Source organism: Cucumis melo, chromosome 11, assembly GCF_025177605.1.
Source record: "Cucumis melo cultivar AY chromosome 11, USDA_Cmelo_AY_1.0, whole genome shotgun sequence".
Classification (NCBI taxonomy): domain Eukaryota; kingdom Viridiplantae; phylum Streptophyta; class Magnoliopsida; order Cucurbitales; family Cucurbitaceae; genus Cucumis; species Cucumis melo.
In genome coordinates this window covers 5298051-5322430 of record NC_066867.1, presented here as the reverse complement: position 1 = coordinate 5322430, position 24380 = coordinate 5298051, and the positions used below count along the sequence as shown (strand labels likewise).

At 32.3% G+C, this 24380-nt stretch overlaps 1 protein-coding gene across 1 annotated transcript; it reads right to left on the bottom strand.

Moving 5' to 3' along the window:
- Positions 1–20550: 20550 nt before the first annotated feature.
- LOC103498410 (transcription factor HHO6-like) lies at positions 20551–23169 on the bottom strand. The gene is made up of 5 exons (XM_008460997.3): positions 22691–23169; positions 22301–22518; positions 21806–22199; positions 21370–21446; positions 20551–21173 (listed from the first exon to the last, which is right to left on the bottom strand). Exons 1-5 carry the CDS (start codon positions 22902–22904, stop codon positions 20907–20909), a joined length of 1170 nt encoding a protein of 389 aa, XP_008459219.2. The 5' UTR covers positions 22905–23169; the 3' UTR covers positions 20551–20906.
- Positions 23170–24380: the final 1211 nt, after the last annotated feature.

The following is a 24380-nucleotide window of genomic DNA, read 5'->3' as shown; positions in this document are numbered from 1 at the left end:
GCTTTCAAATATAATAAGAGAAAGAACACGATTCACAAAATATAATAAAATTTATCAAAATTTTTTTGTCCATATAAGTTTCTTTGAATGAAACATGAAAATAGTTTCAATGTCATTCATAACAATTTTCATATTTTAAATATATTTAATAACTATTTTTTAAACCGAACACAAGAATGACTAAGAAAATTTTAAATCAATTTTAACTTTTCCAAAATAAAGTTCAACTATACTTTGAATATTTTTTGGAAAATAAATCCAAAAGGCACCTGAGTATTTCTAGGAATTACGATTTTAAAGTAGAGGGCTAAGAAAAAATAGAAATGAGGGAGATGATAGGGATTTGGATAAACACTATTTTTCAAAGACAATTTTTTACTCTTTCTTTAAAACTAAGTTTTAGAAGTTCGTTAATATTTTGTAAATAAGAAAATTTTAAATAGTCATATGATATTTTTTAACAAAGTTTTGGGGAGTTAATAAAACTTTTGAAAACTTTGTTGAGGCCAACTAGAAATTGAGTTTTAAAAGTAAAAAAAAAAAAAGAAGAAATGGTTAAGTGGAATGACACCGACTTCATAGGCAATATTTCATAAATAATCAAAACTTTATTTAGAGTGCATGAATCTTATGCTCTCCACTTTTCTAAAAAAAAAAGAAGTTAGAAAATGAAACATTCATTTTTTATAATAATACGAATGTTAACATTTTATTAGGAAGCACTCAAACCTTTCTTCTTTGATAATATTTCATATCTATTATAAAATAAGAATAAAGAAATAACACAAAGAGAAGGATAGAGAAGAGAGGAAGTAGAGAAACTAATTGAATTTAATTGTTGTGTGTATTACAAAGGCACCATACATCTGTATTTATAAGACATATGATGATATATGTTACAATATAGAATTCAATAGGTTTGATATTACTACTTGGAATTGAATGATATAGTTATATAACAATCAGTAACCTATATAGGTTATGAATATCTACATTTATAATATATAATTATATTATATAATACTCCCCCTTAGATATCTATATTATATATAATAAATATATCATTAAAACCTTCATAAGAAAAAACCTTATGGAAAAAAATCCTAGTGAAGAAAAAAGGTACATTATTTTGTATGATTTAATAACTACCTCATTAAAAACCTTTTTAAGAAAATCTAAGAGGAAAAACTATAGGAAAGGAAAAAGAGTACAATATTTCTACTCTCCCTTATGAAAATTTCACTTGAGTTCTCTGAATCACCACATTACAATGTTGTACACCAGCTTTTCAAATATTGATGTGGGTAATACCTTTGTGAATAAGTATCTCAAGTTTTCTTTTGAAGAAATTTGTTGCACACTAATGTTACCATTTTCTTCAAGGTCATGTGTATAGAAGAATTTTGGTGAGACATGCTTTGTTCTATCTCCTTTTATATATTCTCCTTTGATTTGTGTTATGCAGTATTGTCTTCAAATAATATTGTTGGTAAATTTTTACTGAAAAACAAACCACATGTTTCTCGAATATGATAAGTCATTGACCTTAATCATACACATTCTTTACTAGCTTCATGAATTGTAGGAATTTCTACATGGTTCGATGAAGTGGCTGTAATGGTTTGCATTACAAATCACCAAGATATAGTTGTTCCTCCACATGTAAACATACAACATGCTTGAGATATTGTTTTGTGTGGGTCAAATAAATATCCAGCATCTGCATAATCAACTAGATTAAAGTTTGATTTGTTTGAATGAAAAAAACCCATATCAATCGTCCCTCGAAGATAACGAAGTACATGCTTGACTCTATTTCAATGTCTTTTATTATTGGAGAAGAACTATGTCTTGCTAATAAATTTATTGAAAATGCTATATCTAGTCTTGTGTGTTATTAGCAAGATACATTAGTGAACCTATTGTACTAAGTTATAGTACTTCAGAACCAAGTAATTTTTCATTATCTTCTCAAGCTCGAAAGATATATTTCATTTTTCACATCTAATGATCAAACCATCATTAGAATGGCCAATGAGTGTGCTTTGTCCATGTAGAATATCTTCTTAAAATATTTTCAATATAAGTCCATTGATAAATAAAAATTTCATCGGTTAAATGCTTGATTTGCAACCCAAAGTAAAAATTTGTTTTGCCAAGATCTTTCATCTCAAATTCTTTTTTGAGATATTCTATTGTCTTTGAAAGCTCTTCAGAAGTTTCGGTTATATTTAAATCATCAACATATACAGCTATAATAGTAAATCCTGACTGTGATTTATTAATAAAACACATGGACAAATTAGATTATTTTGATAACCTTATTTCAATAAATATTCACTTAGGCGATTATATCACATTCGTCGGTTGTTTCAATTTATATAATGATCTTTGTAATTTGATTGAATATAATTTTTTAGAATTTGAATTATATGCTTCAGGTATCTTATATTCTTCAAGGATTTTCATATAGATTTGATTTTCCAAAGATCCATATAGGTATGATGTAATTACATCCATAAGATTCATATTAAGCTTTTCACATACAGTCAGGTTAATTAAATATCTTAATGTAATAGCATCCACCACAGAAGAATATATTTCCTCATAATCAATGTCTAATCCTTGAGAAAATCTTCGTGCAACAAGTCGTGCTTTATATTTAGTGACCTCATTATTTTCATTTCTTCTACCCATAAATACCCATTTAAATTCCACAAATTTTACACCTAAAGGTGTATGAATTACAAGTCCAAAAACTTCACGTTTCGAAAGTGAGTTCAATTCTACTTGGATGGCTTCTTTCCACTTGGGCCAATCTTTTCTATTATGAAATTTGTCAATAGATTTAGGTTCAAAATACTCATTTTCATGAATGATATTATGTGCAACATTATACGAAAAAATAACGATACATTCTAGGCAATTTTATTTAACAAAGATAATTCATTTAGTAAATCATGTATTGTATCTAGGGCAATCTAGTGACCTCATTAATTACTAGCAACTTCGCTCTTACGTATTTTGTACCTAGGGCGATCGATTTGCGGCACATTCACCTTTATGTAAGTCTCGTCCAATACTCCAAGGCAATTTTGCTGAGTTAAACAACCGTAGATAATTAGTAGGACGTAGTGATACGTGACATACATATTACATCGAATAAGCGTACCTTGAAGCACTTCCATCGTGGATCGATACATGTGTTAGTTACTGGTTGTGGTTTCTTCAGCAACTCGTCATGCAATCATATCACAGCCAACAACACGAGGTTGAAATGATGGAAAACAATCTCACCGGACCAAACAAAGTCCCTTTGGATGACTCGATTCTTCACGTCATGCGCCGGTAAATGCAAAAACATGCAACCATTTCCTCGACATCGACAATTTCTGTCGACGTAAGACCAACAATAGTTCTTAGTAAGTGGCAAAGAATAACAAACGATCGTCTGTCCATTCTAGTACTTTGATGACATACTAGGTTGGACACGTGGATCATACAAAAGTACGCAAGCTGCCTAATTCTATGTCTGGTGTTCTACGATGTATGTGTTAACCTCTTATTGTTGTTCATCAGTGCCTCCAACGTTAGCAGTAACTGACGTTGGAAAACTGTGAATACAGTGAGTATTGCATCAATGTTTTGTGTGTCCATTGGTAGGTAACTACGATGAACCTAATGAAGTATATGTGTAATTAGAATGCTATTGGACCTATAACGCATGCGTTACACAAGAATGGTGATATGCATTTTAAAAAAAATAAACTGTAACACCCCATAAATTTAAGGAACTTATTATGGGTATTACATTAAGTGGAATTAGAAGTTAAGGAATGTATTTGGTGTTTTGTGTTAGATTAATTAAATATATATACATGGGTGTGTATATTTAATTAAAGATTTTGGAATTTGGTAGAATTTGTGAGAGCCAAGTATCCCAAGCTGTTCAAAGATTAGAACTTTCGAGGACGAAAGTTGTTAAAGGAGGGAAGATTGTAACGCCCCAAAAATTAAGATAATTTATTGGGCGTTATTTTGAATCCATTTAATGAGAATTATTTGTTTTAGGTGGGAATTGAAATTAATTAAATATTTCTTGGATGAATATTTAATTAATTAGAGGTTTTGGCACGTGGTGTTTGTTAAGTTTTTGTTTAAATGGTAGGTTAAGAGAATTAAGTAAAGTTGTGGATTTTTAGTGTTGTTGAAGTTGAATTTAATTAAATAATTATGGATGTTATTTAATTAAATTGTGGGGTGGAAAGTTTGTTGGAGATTGAATAATTATATGTATATGTGGAAATATATATATAATTATTATGTTAAAGGAAACGATAATTATATTTGTTGAAATATAATTATTTAAGGAAAAAATAGTTGTGTTTTGGAGAAAGGATATTTATTAAAGGAGAAAAAGTAAAATAATTATATTTTGGGAAAATATAATTATTTGTAAAAGGATAATTAATTACTTTGGAGAAAGATAAACAATAATTAATTATTTGTAAAAGGATAATTACTTTGGAGAAAGATAAACAATAATTAATTATTTGTAAAAGGATAATTACTTTGGAGAAAGATAAACAATAATTAATTATTTGTAAAAGGATAATTACTTTGGAGAAAGGTAAACAATAATTAATTATTGTGGAAGATAATTAATTATTTTTTAGAAAGATAAATAATAATTAATTATTGTAGAATGAGAATGAAGAGAATGAGTATAAAATGAAGAGAATGAGTATAAAAATACTCAGTAAGGGACCCACTACTAGTCCCACTAGGTGCCTGTTGGCTTCCCTATCGAGTCCTGAAAACTGGTACCCAATCTCTGGCACGTTCCCGAACACGTGCAACATGCGCTCCCGTAGGAACGAAAATCTGGTCTTCGGTGTTCCGAGGGAGCACCTAGGACATGCTGGTCTGTAGTGAACCCGGGGGTAACACTAAGACAACCGGGATGCGAGGACCCCGTCGAGTCACTCGGTCATATCTATATCCATGCTAGACTGGCGTCCCGTCGGACCACACAGTCCTAAATAGGTGGTGATCCCGAAGGACACCCATGCAGGTACGACTCTACTGGGTTGCTAACAGGGACCCTAGTCTTAACATACATATACATCTCATCATCATACAACTATGACGAAATAGTGAACACTAGCTCCCTCCCCTTCCTCAACAGTCTCTACATCGTCAGAACAATTCCAAACATTTCGGTCATATGCTACCGAGCATTCGTATCACAACGTCCTCCTACAGTCAGCAGTTCAACACAACATACGGCCACATACTACTGAGCATTAATATCATAACATCGTCATACAGTCAACAGTTCAATACACCATACGGTCAATCATCAGTATGCATATCTCACAGTATGCGAAATCTTACAATTTGTTCATGGGTCTAGTAGTAGAAGTCTCTTACCTCGAGATGTTGCTAGATGAGTTCCTACTGAGGAAGTCCTAAGCTGCAGCAGTTATTTGGTCCAAGTTGCTTCTTGAGGAAAGTAATTAAATTAATTAAATTTCCAAATTAACTCATTTAATTACTGGGCAGGCTAGGGAATTTGGAAATTTACCAAAAACTAGGTGGAAGGAGCCAAAATTGTCTTGGCGGCTCGGCTGGAAGAAGGACAGAATCGGCTCGGCTCAGTCCTGGCGAAAGGGGCTTGCGCGAGCGGCTCGGCTCACGTCAGCAGGGAGGCGCGGCTCGGCTTGGAGTAGGCGCGCGCGCGGAGTTCGGGTTCGGCGGGCGGCGCGGGTCGGTTTTGGACTCGGGCCGACGGGCGGGCGCAGATCAGCCGAAACGCGGGTTCTGCTTCACGGCTGGAGGCGCGCGGCTGACGCCGTCGACTGCTGCGGGTCGGTGACTTGGCAGTGCGCGGCTTCACGCAGTGGTTGGCGGTTGCGCACGATGGGACTGGGCGGCTCGGCGACGCGGCTTCAGCTGCTCTCCCTCGGATCGATGCGGCGCGGCGCAGGCACGGGTGTAACGCGGCTTCGGGCGACGGCTGGCGTGCGACGGCTCGACTTGACCTGATCTCCGACGCGGCTGGGACGATGTGCGTCGACTCGGCGGCGGCGGCGTGGCTAGGGTTTCTCGGCTTCTTCTTCTTCTTTCTCTTTTTCTTTTTCCTTTTTCTTTTCCTTTTCTTTTCCTTTTCTTTTCCTTTCCTTTTCCTTTTATAAAATAAATTCCCCTCTTTTTCTCTTCTTTAATAAATTCCAAATTTCACTCTTCTCTCTCTAATTTACCAATATTTCCCCCAAATTCCTCCTTTCCCTCAACTTCCAAATACCAATTAAATCTTTAATTACCAAGTATAATTAAAGTTGAAATTTGCTTAATATTTTAAAAGGGGAAAAGTTCACATCTTGATGACATAAGTTTCATTATTTAATTATACACAAATAGATGAATAAAATAAAAATAAATAATTGAATTTAAAAAAATGAACGACATGAGATCATTGGGGTGTTACATACTTCCCCCCTTAGAAAGCTTTCGTCCTCGAAAGCTCTACTCCTCGAACAGCTCTGGGTACTGGGTCTTCATGTCCTCTTCTCTCTCCCACGTGGCCTCTTCAACTCCATGGTTCTGCCAAAGGACTTTGACTAGTGGAATATCTCGACTACGAAGCTTCTTGATCTCTCTTGCCAAGATCTCGACAGGCTGCTCCTCATAGCTCAAGTTCTCACTGACCTGTAGGGGCTCGAAGTCCACGATGTGCGTCGGGTCTGCGACATACCTCCTCAACATGGAGACATGGAATACGTCATGCACTGCTGAGAGGGATGGGGGCAAGGCCAAACGATAAGCCACAGGGCCAATCCGTTCCAGTATCTCAAATGGCCCCACGAAACGTGGACTCAACTTCCCCTTCTTCTCGAACCTCAGAACGCCCTTCATCGGTGCTACCTTCAAAAAGACCATATCTCCCACTTCAAACTCGAGGTCCTTACGTCGTACATCAGCGTAACTCTTCTGTCTGCTCTGTGCGGTCAGCATACGAGCTCGGATCTTCTGTATGGCTGCATTGGTAGTCTGCACTAACTCGGGGCCTAGCATCCTCTGCTCTCCAACCTCGCCCCAGCAGACAGGGGATCTACAGCACTTGCCATACAGACCCTCAAACGGAGCCATACCAATGGTAGCCTGGTAACTGTTATTATAGGCGAACTCCATTAGATGCAGGTGGGAGTCCCAACTTCCTGAAAACTCTAGCACACAGGCCCGCAGCATATCCTCCAAAATCTGGTTCAGTCTCTCTGTCTGACCATCAGTCTGAGGGTGGAATGCCGTGCTGAAGTCCAGCCTCGTACCTAATGCAAGTTGGAGCCCTTGCCAAAATTTCGAAGTGAAACGGGCATCCCTGTCTGAAACGATGGATACTGGTACTCCGTGCAGTCTTACTATTTCCGTCATGTATAACTGCCCCCACTTGCTGGCAGTGTACGTGGATTTCCCTGGCACGAAGTGGGCTGTCTTCGTGAGTCTGTCGACCACAACCCAGATCACCGTGTAGCCCTTCAAGGTCTTGGGCAGTCCCGTGATAAAGTCCATCGACACACTCTCCCACTTCCACCCTGGCACACTCAAGGGTTGCAACAACCCTGCTGGATGCTGCCTAGGTGCCTTCACCTGCTGGCACACCAAGCACCTACTGACGAACTCTGCTACATCCCTCTTCATGCCCCTCCACCAATAGACACTCCTTAAGTCCTGGTACATCTTCGTACTCCCAGGGTGCATGGTAAACGGGGAACTGTGAGCCTCAGTCAAAAGCTCTGTCTTAACTGCGCTGTCTTCCGGCACACACAGGCGCCCCTCAAACATAAGGCCATCATCAGAGGATATAGAGAACTCTTCACCTTGCCCCGTCTCTACCATACGACGTTTCTCTGCCAAGTAAGGATCACTCAGCTGAGCAGCAATGATCTTTTGCCTCAAGGTTGGCTGAACTGTCAACTGAGCCAACTGTGCGGCAACCTCACCTACTGAGACTGCAATCTCGGCTCTCTCCAAATCCCTGAGTAAGGGGGTCTGCTTCGTGATTAGCGCTGCTGAATGTGCAACCTTCCTACTCAGCGCGTCAGCCACTACATTTGCTTTACCTGGATGGTACAGGATCTCGCAGTCGTAGTCTTTCACCAACTCGAGCCACCTCCTCTGCCTCATGTTCAACTCCTTCTGAGTGAAGAAATACTTCAGGCTCTTGTGGTCGGTGTAAATCTGAATCTTCTCACCGTACAGATAGTGCCTCCATATCTTCAGTGCAAAGACTACAGCTGTAACTGTAACGACCCAACTCTTTATACTAAGCTGAGGTCGTTACTAAAACGGAACAATGACAAGAGACACTTTTTGAAACGAGGGAAGAATAAATTTTCATTAAAAATGGAATATTAAAACACTGAATCATAAACGCGGAAGCAAAACTGAGTCCCCATATGGCATGTCACGGATCCTTCTCTGTCGCTCGCCAGCTTTCCTCTACCTTTACCTTCGCCTGAAATGTTAAACATAGAAAGAGTGAGTATAAACATATACTCAGTAAGGGACCTACTACTAGTCCCGCTAGGTGTCTGTTAACTTCCCATTAGAGTCCTGAAAATGGTACCCAATCTCTGGCACGTTCCCGAACACGTGCAACATGCGTTCCCGTAGGAACGAAAATCTGGTCTTCGGTGTCCCGGGGGAGCACCTAGGACATGCTGGTCTGTAGTGAACCCGAGGGTAACACTAAGACAATCGGGATGCGAGGACCCCGTCGAATCACTCGAATCATATCTATATCCATGCTAGACTGGCGTCCCGTCGGACCACACAGTCCTAAATAGGTGGTGATCCCGAAGGACACCCATGCAGGTACGACTCTAATAGACAAAGTTAACAGAACACCCTATCCATAGCATGTAGCATAACATAACATCATAATATGGCATGAGTATTAATCTTAACGTCCTTAATCATGTGATTAATATATCATGCATTAACAATCATCAACAGTCATCAACAACATACTACCGGTCATTAACATAACATCAGTCATCATCATCAATCATCAACATAATAATCTCAGTCATCATCATCAACATCAACTATCATCATAATCTCAGTATAATCATTATCCTCAAATTATGCATCTTAGCTACCATCAATGCATAATCATAATTACATGCGGTCTCTTGAATTCAGTTCGAAGGTCTAGTAGGAGAATCTCTTACCTGGAGATTTTAGCCAAACAAGGTACTCCCTAGTTGACAGTAAAATTCTCCAATTAACTTGATCCTAATCATAAAAGGAAAACTTAGTATCTTAATTAATGAAATTGGCAATTGGCTAACACCCAAAAATTCTCCCAAATTAATTAACTTTCTAAAAATTGGGGTTGAAACCAATTCAACCTTGATTGGGAAAAATCCAAGATTTAGATCTTAAAAAGTTTAGCCAATTGAACCTTTAAAGAAGCCTCAAATAGATCCAAAATTAAATCAATAAAATATTAATTTAATATCATTTGCTTACCAAGGTTACTCAAATGGAGGTTGAAAAATCCTCTTATCCTTGATGAAAAATTCATCACTTTAAATCCTCAAGTTTCCAAAGAGACCAATCTTAACTTCAACTGAGGCGGCGACAGCAGAGGGTTATCTTAGAGAAGAAAATGAAGAACCTTTTTCTTTTTCCTTTATTTTCCAACTTAAGCATTCCAATCTATTTATAGACCCAAATAATAACAATAATAATAATAGTTATTATTTCCTTTTCCTTTTCCTTTTAGGATATATATATATATTATAATAACAATAATATTTATTATTATTATTTTCTTTTCCTTTTCCTTTTAGGATATATATATAATACCAAAAAATATACATATATCTTTATTCCCATTATCTTTCCTAAATCAATGCCTTAATCTTAGGCATTTATAACTATTAGTAATAATAATAATACTTCTTTATTATTATTATTTTTCTCTCACCAAAATCTACAATAAATATATATTTATTTAAACCATTATTCTCTCTTATAAATAAATATATATCTTTTTCGTCCAATCAAATCAACCATCTCTCTCCTTATGGATTATCTTCTTTTCCAAACAAATATAATTATATTCCATCATATAATTAACTTCACTTTTCCATATTATTAATTAAATATATATATCCATATATATATACTCAATTAATTACAATTCCACAAAAACTAACTTTTCCCTCCAAAATCTCAAATTAACTTAAGTCCTCAATTAATTTAATCAATCAAATCTTTTCCAATAAATCACTTATAACTTCCAACATGAATTATCTTAAACCAACCATAACAACTTCACTCCATAATCAAGATTTATCTTTCTGCAGAATAATTAATTATCATCCACAATAATTAATTATTATTTACCTTTCTTCCAAAATAATTAATTATCTTCTACAATAATTAATTATTATTTATCTTTCTAAAAAATAATTAATTATCTTCCACAATAATTAATTATTGTTTACCTTTCTCCAAAGTAATTATCCTTTTACAAATAATTAATTATTGTTTATCTTTCTCCAAAGTAATTATCCTTTTACAAATAATTAATTATTGTTTATCTTTCTCCAAAGTAATTATCCTTTTACAAATAATTAATTATTGTTTATCTTTCTCCAAAGTAATTAATTATCCTTTTACAAATAATTATATTTTCCCAAAATATAATTATTTTACTTTTTCTCCTTTAATAAATATCCTTTCTCCAAAACACAACTATTTTTTCCTTAAATAATTATATTTCAACAAATATAATTATCGTTTCCTTTAACATAATAATTATATATATATTTCCACATATACATATAATTATTCAATCTCCAACAAACTTTCCACCCCACAATTTAATTAAATAACATCCATAATTATTTAATTAAATTCAACTTCAACAACACTAAAAATCCACAACTTTACTTAATTCTCTTAACCTACCATTTAAACAAAAACTTAACAAACACCACGTGCCAAAACCTCTAATTAATTAAATATTCATCCAAGAAATATTTAATTAATTTCAATTCCCACCTAAAACAAATAATTCTCATTAAATGGATTCAAAATAACGCCCAATAAATTATCTTAATTTTTGGGGCGTTACATAAACAGTCAGTTTCTTCCGTACATACACCCTAGTACATGTTTGAGTTTACAATTAAACATAAACAATATGAAAAGGAAAAAAGAAATAGAATAAGAAACTGATTTTGTTTTTGTTAAGAAAATTTTGATTTTAATTTCTAAACTGTAGAATTATATTTTGAAATAAGTAATACTAAGAATAATTGGAAATATAAAAATATTGTATGCTAGTACAATTAACCCTATCAATTTTGAAATTCACATCGCTCACGTCAAAATTGCACTAAAAAAATTATTATGAACTCAGTGGCGGTTAACTTAATATAAGATGTGTTAAAATATCCATTGATAGTAGTTTGACAATATAACATTTTTTGGAGAAATTTCTTATTATGATTTATAAACATATAATCAAACACATTTTAAACCATGTTTCTGTTTCTCGACTCAATTATAAACTTTTGGTACGGAATTATGACACATAAAAGATATCATGGGAATGTAATGTGATTTTTTTTTCAAAGTTTTGGTGGTTAAATTTGTGGGCATGCTTTTTTTGTAAATGAAGATAATCCCTTTTGCAAAAAAATTTGGTTTCTAATTTTTATCAACTACTCTGGCAAGTATCTTTTTATAGCAACTAGTCGTGAAATGCAATCTAAGTAGATTGTAAGAAATCATTGTTTGAAAGTGCATACAATATAAGAATGCTAGAAATCATCGTTTTGTACCAACAGTTAAATACAAGTCTAAACAAATCAAATTACAACGAAATCGAAAAGGAAAATCCGATCGACAGGAGAAAGTCCGAGTGACGAAAGGAAAGTCGAGCGACAAGGGGAATTTGAAAGGGCAAGAATGAAGGACTTGTATGTTCATCGAGAAGACTCATAGAACACGCAAGCCATAGTTTCAGAGGGAAGGAATCATCCTAGTCGTTCAACAAAATCGAAAAAGGAAAATTGAAACGTTTTGGAGGCAACGCCATGGAGCGAAGCCTTCAACGAAACGAAGGATAGTTTCAGAGAGTGAGAGAGAAGGTGGAACCGACTGTGAGATGGATTGTGAAGAGAACATAGAAGGGTGGAAGATCGAAGGTTAATTTTTTTTCCAACGAGAAAACAAACGACAGATCTCTCATAATTGAAGAGATCGGCTCAAAAATTTTGGGTAGCGTATATAGAGGAGTTGAGGGAGAAAAAGGGAGGGGTTGAGGATAGGTTGAAGACAGATTAAAGGAAGCTTGAAGACAGATTGAAGAAGCTTGAAGACAGATTGAAGGGGAGAAAGAATGAAGGAATTCAACAGTGTTGAGGAATGAAGAATGGGGCTAAAGGGGTAAAACAAGTATTATAAAAACCCTAAAACTAGGGTTTTCATAAATTGGACCCCAAACTTAGGTTAGCGTTATCTAAGCCCAACCCCTACAGTGTTAATATGCATAGTTGCACTATCTGTCAAACATAAGTCTTCATTGTTCATCTTTGAGTTAGCTAAAATATGAAAATTATCTATAACTCTTTAATGAAAAAAAAATCGATTACAACAAGTCTTAGAGTAAAAAATAAATAAAACTAACCTTGAAATATAAATAATTTAAATAAACTTGTAAATGTTGAATAGAGAAAAAAAACTAAAATATAATGCAAATTTTAGTTTTAGACATTATCATAATTAAAGAAAGTATTTGCTACTCATTCATTAACATCAATTTTCTCTTCAAGGGACTCAAAGAAGTCAACAACATCCAAATGTGTCATGTTGGAAGGGTCAAATACATATATTGATAGGCAAAGTTTGCTTCCACATTCTTCCCTTTTTCCTTCGATGTACCTTGATAGAGATCGACTAAATGCTTGGATGTACGACAATTACAAGGCCAATGGTCATTAATACCATAGAAATATAATTACTTCTTCCTCTATCATGGTCACAACCTCGACCTCGACCATAATTTTTTGAAAATACAACATTCTCTCCAGGGAATGGCGTTGCTCCAATTGGTTGAGATTCATGGTTTTTCATTAATAACTCATTACTTTGTTCAGCCACAAGAAGAAACGATATAAGTTTAGAATCCTTTTTAAAACCTCTTTCTCGTTATTGATGTTGCAGGAGCATATTCAAGACATAAAATGTGGAAAATGTTTTCTTTAACATATCTTCATCGATAATTTTTCTCCTCACAACGATAATTTTGAACAAGTTTTAAATAATGTGGAACTATAAACACTTACTGATTTAAAATCTTACAACCTTAGGTGCATTCAATCATATCAAGTTTTAGGAAGAATTACGCTTTTTTTATAATCATACCTTTCTTTTAAACTTTGTCATAGTTTATAGGGATCTTTTACCGCAAAATATTCAATCTTTTATCCCTCATGAAGATGATGTCGAAGATAAATCATGGTTTTTGCCTTTTCTTGACTTGAAGTCGTGTTTCCTTCTTTAATCGTGTATCTACGATATTCATGGCATCCAAATGAATTTCAGCATCAAGCACCTATGATAAATAATTATCACCATTGATATTAAGAGTTAAGAAATTCTAATTTGGTATGACTTATCATGGTAAAACTATAACAAAGAAATTTACGTATATTAAAAATTTAATAAACATGTCAAAAATGCATTCTAAATGTAGATAAGTATGATATTTTTCATTGTTTATTTATTTATTTAAGAAAATATATTAATATGGTCAATAGATATGTATTATGCACATGATATAAAAATACAAAAATTAATGGGGCGAACATGTAATAGTTGAAAACATACATGTCAATGCACAATAATTAAAGTTACAAATAAAAATGACTATATATATATATATATATATATATATATATATATATATATATATATATATATAATGAAACAACAATACACACCAATAAAATTACTTTTGTAATGAACATTAAAAAATATTAATTTTACAACATACTTATACATAACATGTTAAAAAATGATCAACAACATGCTTAGGTAAATTGATAAAAATATTTATATCATAAAAACCATTATAAAACTTATATTAATAGAAAGTAGACAATTAAATTATAGATACAAATCATAAAGAACCCATAAACTATACATAAATCGTAAAAAAAAAAAAAAAAAAAAAAAAAAAAAAAAAAAAAAACCAAACATAAATAAGCATGCAAACCATAAACTTATTATATAGATCATAAACATAAACAATCTCATAAATTATAAAGAAATTAATATGAACCAAACCATAATATTATTATGAACTACCAATAATTTTTTAACAAACAATAATATTGTAAACATAATATGTAAAATTACAACATGTCAATAGGTGTAAAAGATTACGTTCTCAAACATTTAAACTATGCATGAAATATTTCTTGTAATGTTTACAAATACAAAACCAAAAACAAACTAATATTATAGCCTACCTTTTGCAAATAATCAAATTATAGAAAATCATGCTAATATCGTATTATAAAATAAGAACAAATAAACTAACATAAAGAGAAGAATAGAAAAGAGACAAAGTAGAGAAGACAATTGAATTTAATTTTCATGTGTATTACAAAGATACCATTACACCTCTATTTATTAGAACATGTGATGGTATAGATTACAGTATAAAATTCAATAAGTTGGATGTTTCAACTTAGAATTGAATGGTAATTAAATAATAATTAGTAACCTACGTAAGTTATGGATATCTATATTTATAATATAAAATTATATTTTAATATCTAGATTTTATGTATTTTTTTAATACTTTTGACCTTTTGATGCACTCTCACCTGTATTAAAAATTTTGTATAATTTTATAATTAAATATTAAAAAATTTTCAAATTTTATTTAATATTAATTATTTAGATTATTTTTATTAACCATTAATTACACTATATATAATAATTAATTATAACTTATCATTTAATGATTTCATATTCTATTTATTCACTCATATGTTATACATAAGTCAATGAATAAGATATGCTAATTACATTTAAGCTTTCTTTTGTTTATAGTTAGAATCTTTCTTCTTTTTTTTGTTTGGCGGTAGATTCTTTCATGTATGATATTTCTTGGTCTATTATTCAAATTTATTTATTTCAAATATATATAATGTTATTCAAATATATACAAATTATTTCAAATGTATTTAGAAGAGCAAATTTAAGATTATATAATATATACTTCATATTTCAATTTTAGTCGTCTTAGATATATATTATATATACTCAGTTATACAAACATTTAATTTATATTTAGTTATTTTGCAAAATTTTACTTTTTCTTTTTTTGCAAAATTTCAAAATTTTGACTTATAATTTAGAATCCTCAGTTTTATTTAACACAGAATTATGTTACATATTTTTGGTTCATTTGTTAGTTGCATATACAAGATTTTTTATTTTAATATATATACATGTAGACATAAATATTATATATACATATATCTACATACATACATATGTACATATATCTACATATATGCATATCTACATATATCCACGTATCCACATATATCTATATCTATGTATCTATATCTACACATATTTACATATATCTATACATATCTAAATTGTTGATAAAATTTTTTTAAAAACATCGTTATTACAAAATACTTATCCAATTGTGAGTTTGGAAATAAGAGAAAATCAGTAAATAAGTTGTGTGATGTCATCCAAGGCGAGACGGTTAGGCGATTATAGTTACTAATCTTCACACGCAAGCTACCATTCTAGGCAAGATGACTAGGTGAGATGAGATGTAATAATGACATTATCTCTATTTTTTAATATAAAATCTTTGATTGTTTCTTGTCATAAGAGAATCAAATGTTTTAATTTCGTTTAATATTTAATTTCCAATGTTCTCTTCCCTTAATGACAAAACGTTTCCATAATTAAATCTCTTTATTAAATTACCAATGTTTCTTTTAGTTTCCTCCACCATATAAACTCTTTTTCTTCTTCATTTTGAGAAGTGAGAAAAAAATAATAAAAACATCTTTTCGTAATATATTTTTGTGAGTTTTTCAAGCAAGACAAAAGTGTCAAAAGTGTCTATCTGAGTGTTGGAATTTCGATCAATAATCAGTGCAATTTTGATTGACAAAATATGGTTGTTTTATCTTCAGGATGACAGGGCTATACAAATCTGTTTGCATAAGAGAGCAGGGCCGTGAAACGTCTTAAAGAAATCAAGATTCGCTACTTAGTTTTCTTTTCCTAACTTGTATTTATTTTGTAGTAGGCGTTTTGACCAGGCAATTTAACAAGACGAGTTGATCCTCAGGCGTTCTAATTAATACACATATTTTTACCAGGCGGTATATAAGGCGAAACATCAAAACGAACAATCTAGACAAGGAGATCTACAAGAAGAGCTATCAAACGGTGCATTTAGACACTAAGTCTAGATACTAATATACTAGGTGAAATACAAAGCGAGAAAGCACAAGTTCTGTCTAAGCATTTTGTCTAGACGATACTCCTTCAAGGCGTTACAACATACATATATATCTACATTTATCTGCATATGTTGATGAAAAAAATTTGAAAATGTCATTATTACAAAAGAGAAAAGATAAGCAAATAAGTTGCGTGTTGCCATCCAAAGAAAGATGGCCAGGCGATTAGATTGGCTAATCTCCAAACACAAGTTGTCATCCTAAGCAAGATGGCTAGAAGATTTGCTAAGATTTCCACGCACATGCCGCCATCCTAAGCGAGATGGCTAGACTAGACGAGATGTAATAGTGATATTATCGTTGACTCTTTAATACAAAATCTTTATGACTATCTCGGGTCATAAAAGAGACGTTTTTATTCCGTTTTATATTTATTTTCCAACATTATTCTTCCTTAATTACAAACGTTTCCACAATTAAATTTTCCTTATTTAACTACAAAACGTTTTGATTCTCATAATAAAGTACGCCAGGCGTCTCGGTCTTATTTTCTTCTCAAAGTATCAGAAAAAACCAAAAATTCTTATTCTCTTTCTTTAAGTTTTCTAAGCAAAAGGTGTGTCTATTCGAGTGTTGAGATTCCAATCAGTTTTCAATGCAATTTTGATTGAAGAACACGGTTGTTTATCTTGGGGACGACGAGACTATACAAATATGTTTGCACAAAGGAGCAGAGCCGAAAAATGTCTTAAAAAAAGTGAGAACCGCGACTTAGCCTTTCTTTCTTAACTAGTTTTTATTTTGCAATAGGCGTTTTAATTTGGCGAGCTAACCATTAGTCGAACTGGCAAGTACGTGACAAGTTCCTGTGAGCTAATTCTTAGGCATTTTAACAAGGCGATATACAAGGTGTATTACAAACTTCTAGACCGTACACAAGGCATGACATCAAGCGATCAATCTAAACATTCTGTATGGACAAGCACATTACTCATTCTAGACAAATTGCGACAACAACATCTCTCTATATATACATCTATCTACATCTACATATATCTAGGTCAACATATATATATATATATTGTACATGGATATTCCAAATGTATTTATAACGAGTACGAATATGCACTTCATATGCATAAACTATTATTTGAAATATACCTCTTTGAAATTGGAAAAGTGTAAATATAAATCACATACTACATATGGTTTTCATAAGCGGGTGGCTAGGTGAAGGGGTGGTTTTTGGCTTAAAAACAATCGTCCCAACACTAGCAAATTTGTGCTCTACCTAGGTCCATTGTCCATCTATGGAGTTTTGCAACACAAGCTCAAATTCAAATTCATTGTTCTAATCTCAACTTTGACATCATTCATTTGTGGTTCGTCATAAAACTTATCCGTCTGTGATTCATCTTAGATCATCTTAGATTTGCTATGTATGAAACATATCTCCTTTTAAGGTCACTATTTGGCTAGGGATATGGATTGAGTCCGAGAATAAAATTGAGTTAAATGGGAGTTTAAAAAATAAACTTTTGGCCAAAGTCAATGAAATCCATATTTGTGATTTTTCAAATTTTCTTCTTTTATGATCCCAAATTGATTAAGTGCTATAAATGTGTTAGACTTTATTTTTATCTAATATTGTAATTCATCGGTCATTCATGAAAAACACAAGATGCTAAATTTAGAACATTCTTATGATATTGGATATATCACTAATATAAAAGGTTAAAAAAATCAACTTCTAGGAAAATATATTTTATTGAGTATTTCAATGTTTTATTTCCTTATCTAAAATATGTTGTTGAAATAAAACAGTAAATTACCCTCTAAAAGTATATGAAATTAGAAACAAGGAAAAAAAATAAAAAACACATCTATTTTTTTTATTAAAAAGACAGCTACCATTTACTTTTTTATTTATTCTTCCTCACTTTAATTAATATACTACTAAAAAAATAACAATAATAAGGAATGAGTTTTAATTTTTCTGAAGAAAAAAATATTGGAATTTAGGCAGAGGAATATTCCATTGTAATATCTATCCAAATAACACCAAACCAATGAAAGAGGATAATTACGTATGACCATATAAATCTACGTAGGAATCTCAATTTGAAATTTGTTCTCCATGTGATCCACCAAAATTGTTTTAAAAATTTTGCCTCATTTCCATGTGACATCTACACACCCAAAGTTATTCAACAATCTTCTCAAATTTCATAACACAACCATCAATATTACTTAATTTTTTTTTTTTTTTTTTTTTTTAGATTTGAAAAATCTAATCTAGTGAATATATTATTTGATTTGAGCAAATTAAATAATAAACAATAAAATCCATATTCTCTATTTAGGGAAAAAAGAAAAAGGAGAGAGCTGTCAATATGGGCCCTTTCTCATTATACCTTTGTCTATAAGATTCTCTCTATTATTTAGGTTGTGAGAAGGACTCTTTTGTCATTCACCCAAATTTTCATTATAACTCATTCTTCTTTTATCTCACTTTTCTTCTTGTGGGGTTAAAAAATATGTTTCTTTTTTATGACTTATTCATTCGTTAGTTTCTTGGAAAGTAATTTGTTCATCTCTACCTTTTGGGTGAATACTTTTTTTTAATGATAAATTACCCATTACTACGTAATAATTTTATTTAAATAGTCACTCTTTTTTATATATAAATCGAAAGTTTAACTTAATAGCGAACAACACATTATTTAAAATACATTAGTTAGATTAAAAAGAAGATTCATGAATGTATATTATTAGTTTGAGGGTTTTGTATTGGATGAAAGATAATTAAATTCATATATGTTTGTTTATGTCCGAGATCCACGGCTCCAACCTACTTAATAATTAAGTATTTTATTTATTTATTTATTATATAGTTTGCATTTATGTTATTGAAATTTTTTTATTTTTATTATTATTTTTTATTTTTTGGTTAGAATGATGCTTGTTGCATCAACACCTCACATGTCAATTTTATCATTAAAATAAAAAAAATAATAAAATAAAATAAAAATCCCCACCTCATAATAAATTAAAAGATAATAACAAATACAACAAAAAAGCAAAACAAAACAATATTAATAAAGTAATAAATAAATATTCTTGACTAAGATAAGTGAGGATCTTTGTTTTTGTCATTTTGCACAAACAACCATTTTCATCCACCCATTTGCATAAATGCATAGAATCTTACAACTAATTAGAAGACAAAATTGTCAAATAATTCAAACAAATTCAGCATCTTCTAATATTCACTACAACTCATCTATACATTTCTTTATTTTGTTTTGCCATTTCCTTTTCCTTGTTGGTTGTGCTTCATTTTGAATGGTATCAATGCTTGTGAGTTGATTACATTCTATTCAAGAGGAAGACTACAAAAGTCAATATTCTTTTTATATATATATATATATATATAGCTTAGATGCTTTCATCTCTAGAGAATCCAATGTAAAAATTCAAAATCACATTATCCGTTTTTAGTATTATTCGCATTCCTAGGTTTTGAAAAATGGTCCAAATTGTTTCTGTAGTTCTTTTTTTTTCAATTTTTATAGTATCAAATTTATATTTAAAATTTAAAGATCGTTTCTAAATAGAAAAATAGTTGAAAATTTGTAATGAAATTTTACTTTTTATTTATAATAGACTAAATAGATGAGCATCCATTGGTGTCCATTTGGAAGATAATTTAGCTTCTTTTCTTTTGGTGAGGTACAAAATTAATTGGTTTTTTTTGTTTTCCTATTATGTTGTTTTTACAATTAATTGATCTTTTATAACAAAAATAAAAGTATTTTTTCCTTATGCAATCACAAACTTGCACATAGAACATATAATCTTTCACAAATCATTTCATTTCATCACAATTATTTAAAAAAAAAAACAAAGACAGCCAAAAAGCTACTTTCATCATTTTGTATCTAATGTTTTCTAGGAGTGAATTGATGATTTCAAAAAAAAAAAAAAAAAAAAAAAAAAGAGGAAGTAAAAGTAATTGCTGGTAAATATATAATCATCATTTTTTTTCTCTTTCCTTTTTTTTTCTCTTTTAGATGCACTTGATATTTTTCACATAAACATGGCTTTCCTACAAACATTTTGGTCCCATTTTTAATAGTGATGATAAACAGTAGCACTCTAAACTCAAAGGGGGAAGGGACACTAAAACTGCAAAATTTCAAACCAACCCTCTTGCTATCCTCTCAAGATCCTTCACCTTTTCTTATGTACCTTATACGTATATATATATATTATATTATATATTTTTTTTTCTTTTTACTTCTTTCCTGAATTCTCTACCTCCCATGTATATATTTTCTTATTTTCAAAATTCATGGTGGGAAAAACATCTTATACATCTTCATTTCCTGGTTTTTGAATTCTGCTTTTCCAGCAATAACTCTCTGATTTTACATCGTCCTCCTCCTCCATGCTATCGCCTCCGGTCCCAGCTAACTGAAGGGGACCTTGTGGTGAGCCAGATTGAGAACTACAAGCCTTTGATGAATCGGCGTATGCATCTTGTGGTACCAATAGTCCTCCAAGAACGACTACAGATGATTGGTTTGCAGGGGGGACTGCAGATGCTGGAAGTCTTCTTGCATGGAGTCGGAATTTCTGGATTGATGAAAAAACAATATTAATCTCAACCGTTGTAATGAACATGAAACATGAAACATTATGAAAATAAAATGGTAAACAGTTCATCACAGAATGAAAAAGGAGGCAGGCAGAAACTCGTGTATGCTTTAACTTTTCAGGCATTTCTTTAAAATACTTAAAAAGGACATTAAAAGTAAGCTTTGGAGCTTGCCTGCAGATGGCTCTTCACTTCGTCGTTGGTGAGGCCATCTACCTGCATAAGTTCTCTAATCTGCTTCGGCGTGGCCACTGGAAAAGATACCAAAAGTTTCAAATTAGAAAACCGAGAACTTCCATCACTTTCAGTCAGAAAATTTATATGAACAATACACCTCATAGTTCTTGCTATCACAAAGACTAGTATTTAGCTTGATTGTGGTGATTAAAGTGGTTTTACATGATTTTCAAGCCAAAAATCATGTAGACATGAGGAAACTCATCTTCATACAATTAGGTCTAAACAAGAGAATCCATCCTAATGTGCTTGAATTGTGAAAAACAACCTCAAATTATAAATATCATGCTGAACATTACCTAATTTATTGGACTCAAACACAAGAGAGTTAACAGATATGTAATCTAGATTTAACATGAACTTCATTTCTTACCCTGCGAGCCCCCAAGTTGCTGCAAGGCACTAACGAAACGGCGATGCAACTCCTTCGACCAGCACCTCCTCTGCTTGCGAGAGCACTGCTGTTTCTGTTGCTGCATTCCGGTTCGTAAATTCACCGAAGCAGTGAGAGTGGAAGACGAGACAGCTCTAGTCCCGCTTGATCTCGAACCAGTTGAAGCTGATTCCTCCATTGGATTTTTTATTCCAGGAGTGCAAAGAGAAAGCCCATGAATAGGAAACTCCTCCTTATCCTCCTTCGTCACAACCATAGCTGAAGGAAACATGGGATAAGATGGCTTAAAGGGCACATGCATCCTCTCTCCATTCTTAGTTCTACAAGATTGCAATGAAACCTGAGTCACTACAGGACCTCCTTTCTCATTTCTCTGTTACCATCCAAAAAAAAAAAGCAAATTATAAAGTGATTATCAAACGGACAAAAGAACAGAACTCCATAGTTGTTATTCTTTGGACAAATTCTTTGTACCTTAGTTTCCAATTTGTAATTAGAGTGGTGGTTATCATCAGAGTTCCAAAGTTGAACAGAGCTCATCCAATTCTTTTGATCCCTACAGTCGTTTCCTTTCTTGGAATCATCATCGTCATCTTCTTCTTGTTCTTTCTTTAGAGGTATGAACTCTTCCAAAACCGGTTTGGTTTTAAGAACTGCACATTGCATTTTCTCATCCTTTACAGCTAAAATGGCTGAAAACACAAACATCAACAACCATAAATATAAAATGGAGAGCCCAAAATTCCCATTGCAACAATAGAAATTCAAATGATCTTCAAAGAGATTCCCCAAATTCCAAATCTCAGAAATTATCCCCATATTGAATCGAAACCTACAATTTGTGAGAAGAAGAATTTAACTCACCATCTTGTAAGAGAATCATACAGAGAGGAAGCTCTCGTTTAAAGGCATCGATCTTCCTCATTTCATCCTCCAAACTTTTGATGAAATCGTTAAGCTTAGAGACCCTATCGGACACATTCCCGATCATCGAAACCTCCTTGAAGAAATCTGTGATCGTTTTAGGCACAAAAGTGGGTCTAAAATCCAAACTGAGCTCAGAAGGAAGCGAACCCATTATGGATCTTCGTCTTCTGGAGATAACCCAGATCTTCGTTTGAATATTTGGATCAAAAGTTAGGAGGAAAAATGGAAGAAAAAGAAGAAAAAGAAGAAAAAGAAAGTGATGAAGGTGGGTGAAACATATAAATATATATACGTGAAGATGTTGATGATATTACGTATAAATACAGCGAAGGAAAGAGAGAAAATGTGTAAGGGGAGAAGAAAGATGGTGGGATATGTGGAGAATGGAGATTCTGATCGGAGTGCGAGTGGAAGAGAAAACATCGCCGATTTTTTACAGGGTTATAAAGGTCACTTTCGCGTCGTCGCATATTTTCCTCTCTTTGAACTCACTGAGTAAACTCGCCCTTTTTAACCCACATCTAAGTTTATCTTTTTTTTTTCCTTTTTTCTTTCTAATTCTTATATAAATCTCATTATTTTTATTTTTTATTTTATTCTTGGGTTTTAAATACATATTGATTATTTAATTTAATTATGAAATAATAATGAACATAATTTTTTTTATGAAGTAATGGTAATAAATGAAAATATCTTCATGGGTTGCAATAAGAATGTTTACCTTTTATAAATGTTTTACATAAACATATTTGTGTGAGAGTGGTTTTAAAAGTATCAAACAATGTGAAGACAATAAGTTTGGATGGGATGGAATTGCGGTCATTAATTATTTACAGTTATATCGAATAAATTTTAACTCTAAATGTAATGAAGGTATTCGTTTCAAATGATTGTGACAAAGTTTATATTTCGATGGTGAGAAATGACTAATTGTATTTAAAGGCAAGGTTAAGTTTGCCTCGACTAGACCTAATAATACTATAGTTGTGTGATAGTATTTAATTAGTTTCTTCCTACTTATTTTGTTATCAAAATGAACTAGTATTCAAGACATTCTAGACAAATACAAGTCTTGAAAACAATTTGTTGAGAATGTCCATTATTAAAATATTTGGTTTTTCTTGATTCTTATAGTTGGTTATGAGTACAATTCTCACCAACTTTATCTACTACAAATTTAGCTTTTTTTTTATATCAATAATGTCTACCTTGATGGTCTTACGTATTTTGTCCATCAAGAATATGAAAAATCCCATCAACATAACATATTTCTTGATTGTCAAACCAAGTTATCAAAAACTGTTTTTAGACTTTTTCGCCCATCAAGATAGCTTGGTTTTTATCCATCAACGAAAATCTTTTATTGATGCTTTTTAACTGCAAACTATAACAACTTTTAAAAAAAATTAAAAAATATATATGGGTCATTACGACCCTCTCATTTATACTACTTGTAATCAACTTCAAACAAGCTAAAAAAACCTGAAATTACCGAAACATCGAAATATGCAAAATCCAGTTACATACAACTATGAACCAATACAACTACGAACCAACTTCAAACAACTCCTACAACTTACGCAACACTGTCGCAACTCCAAAACTATAGAACTCATACAACTCCACA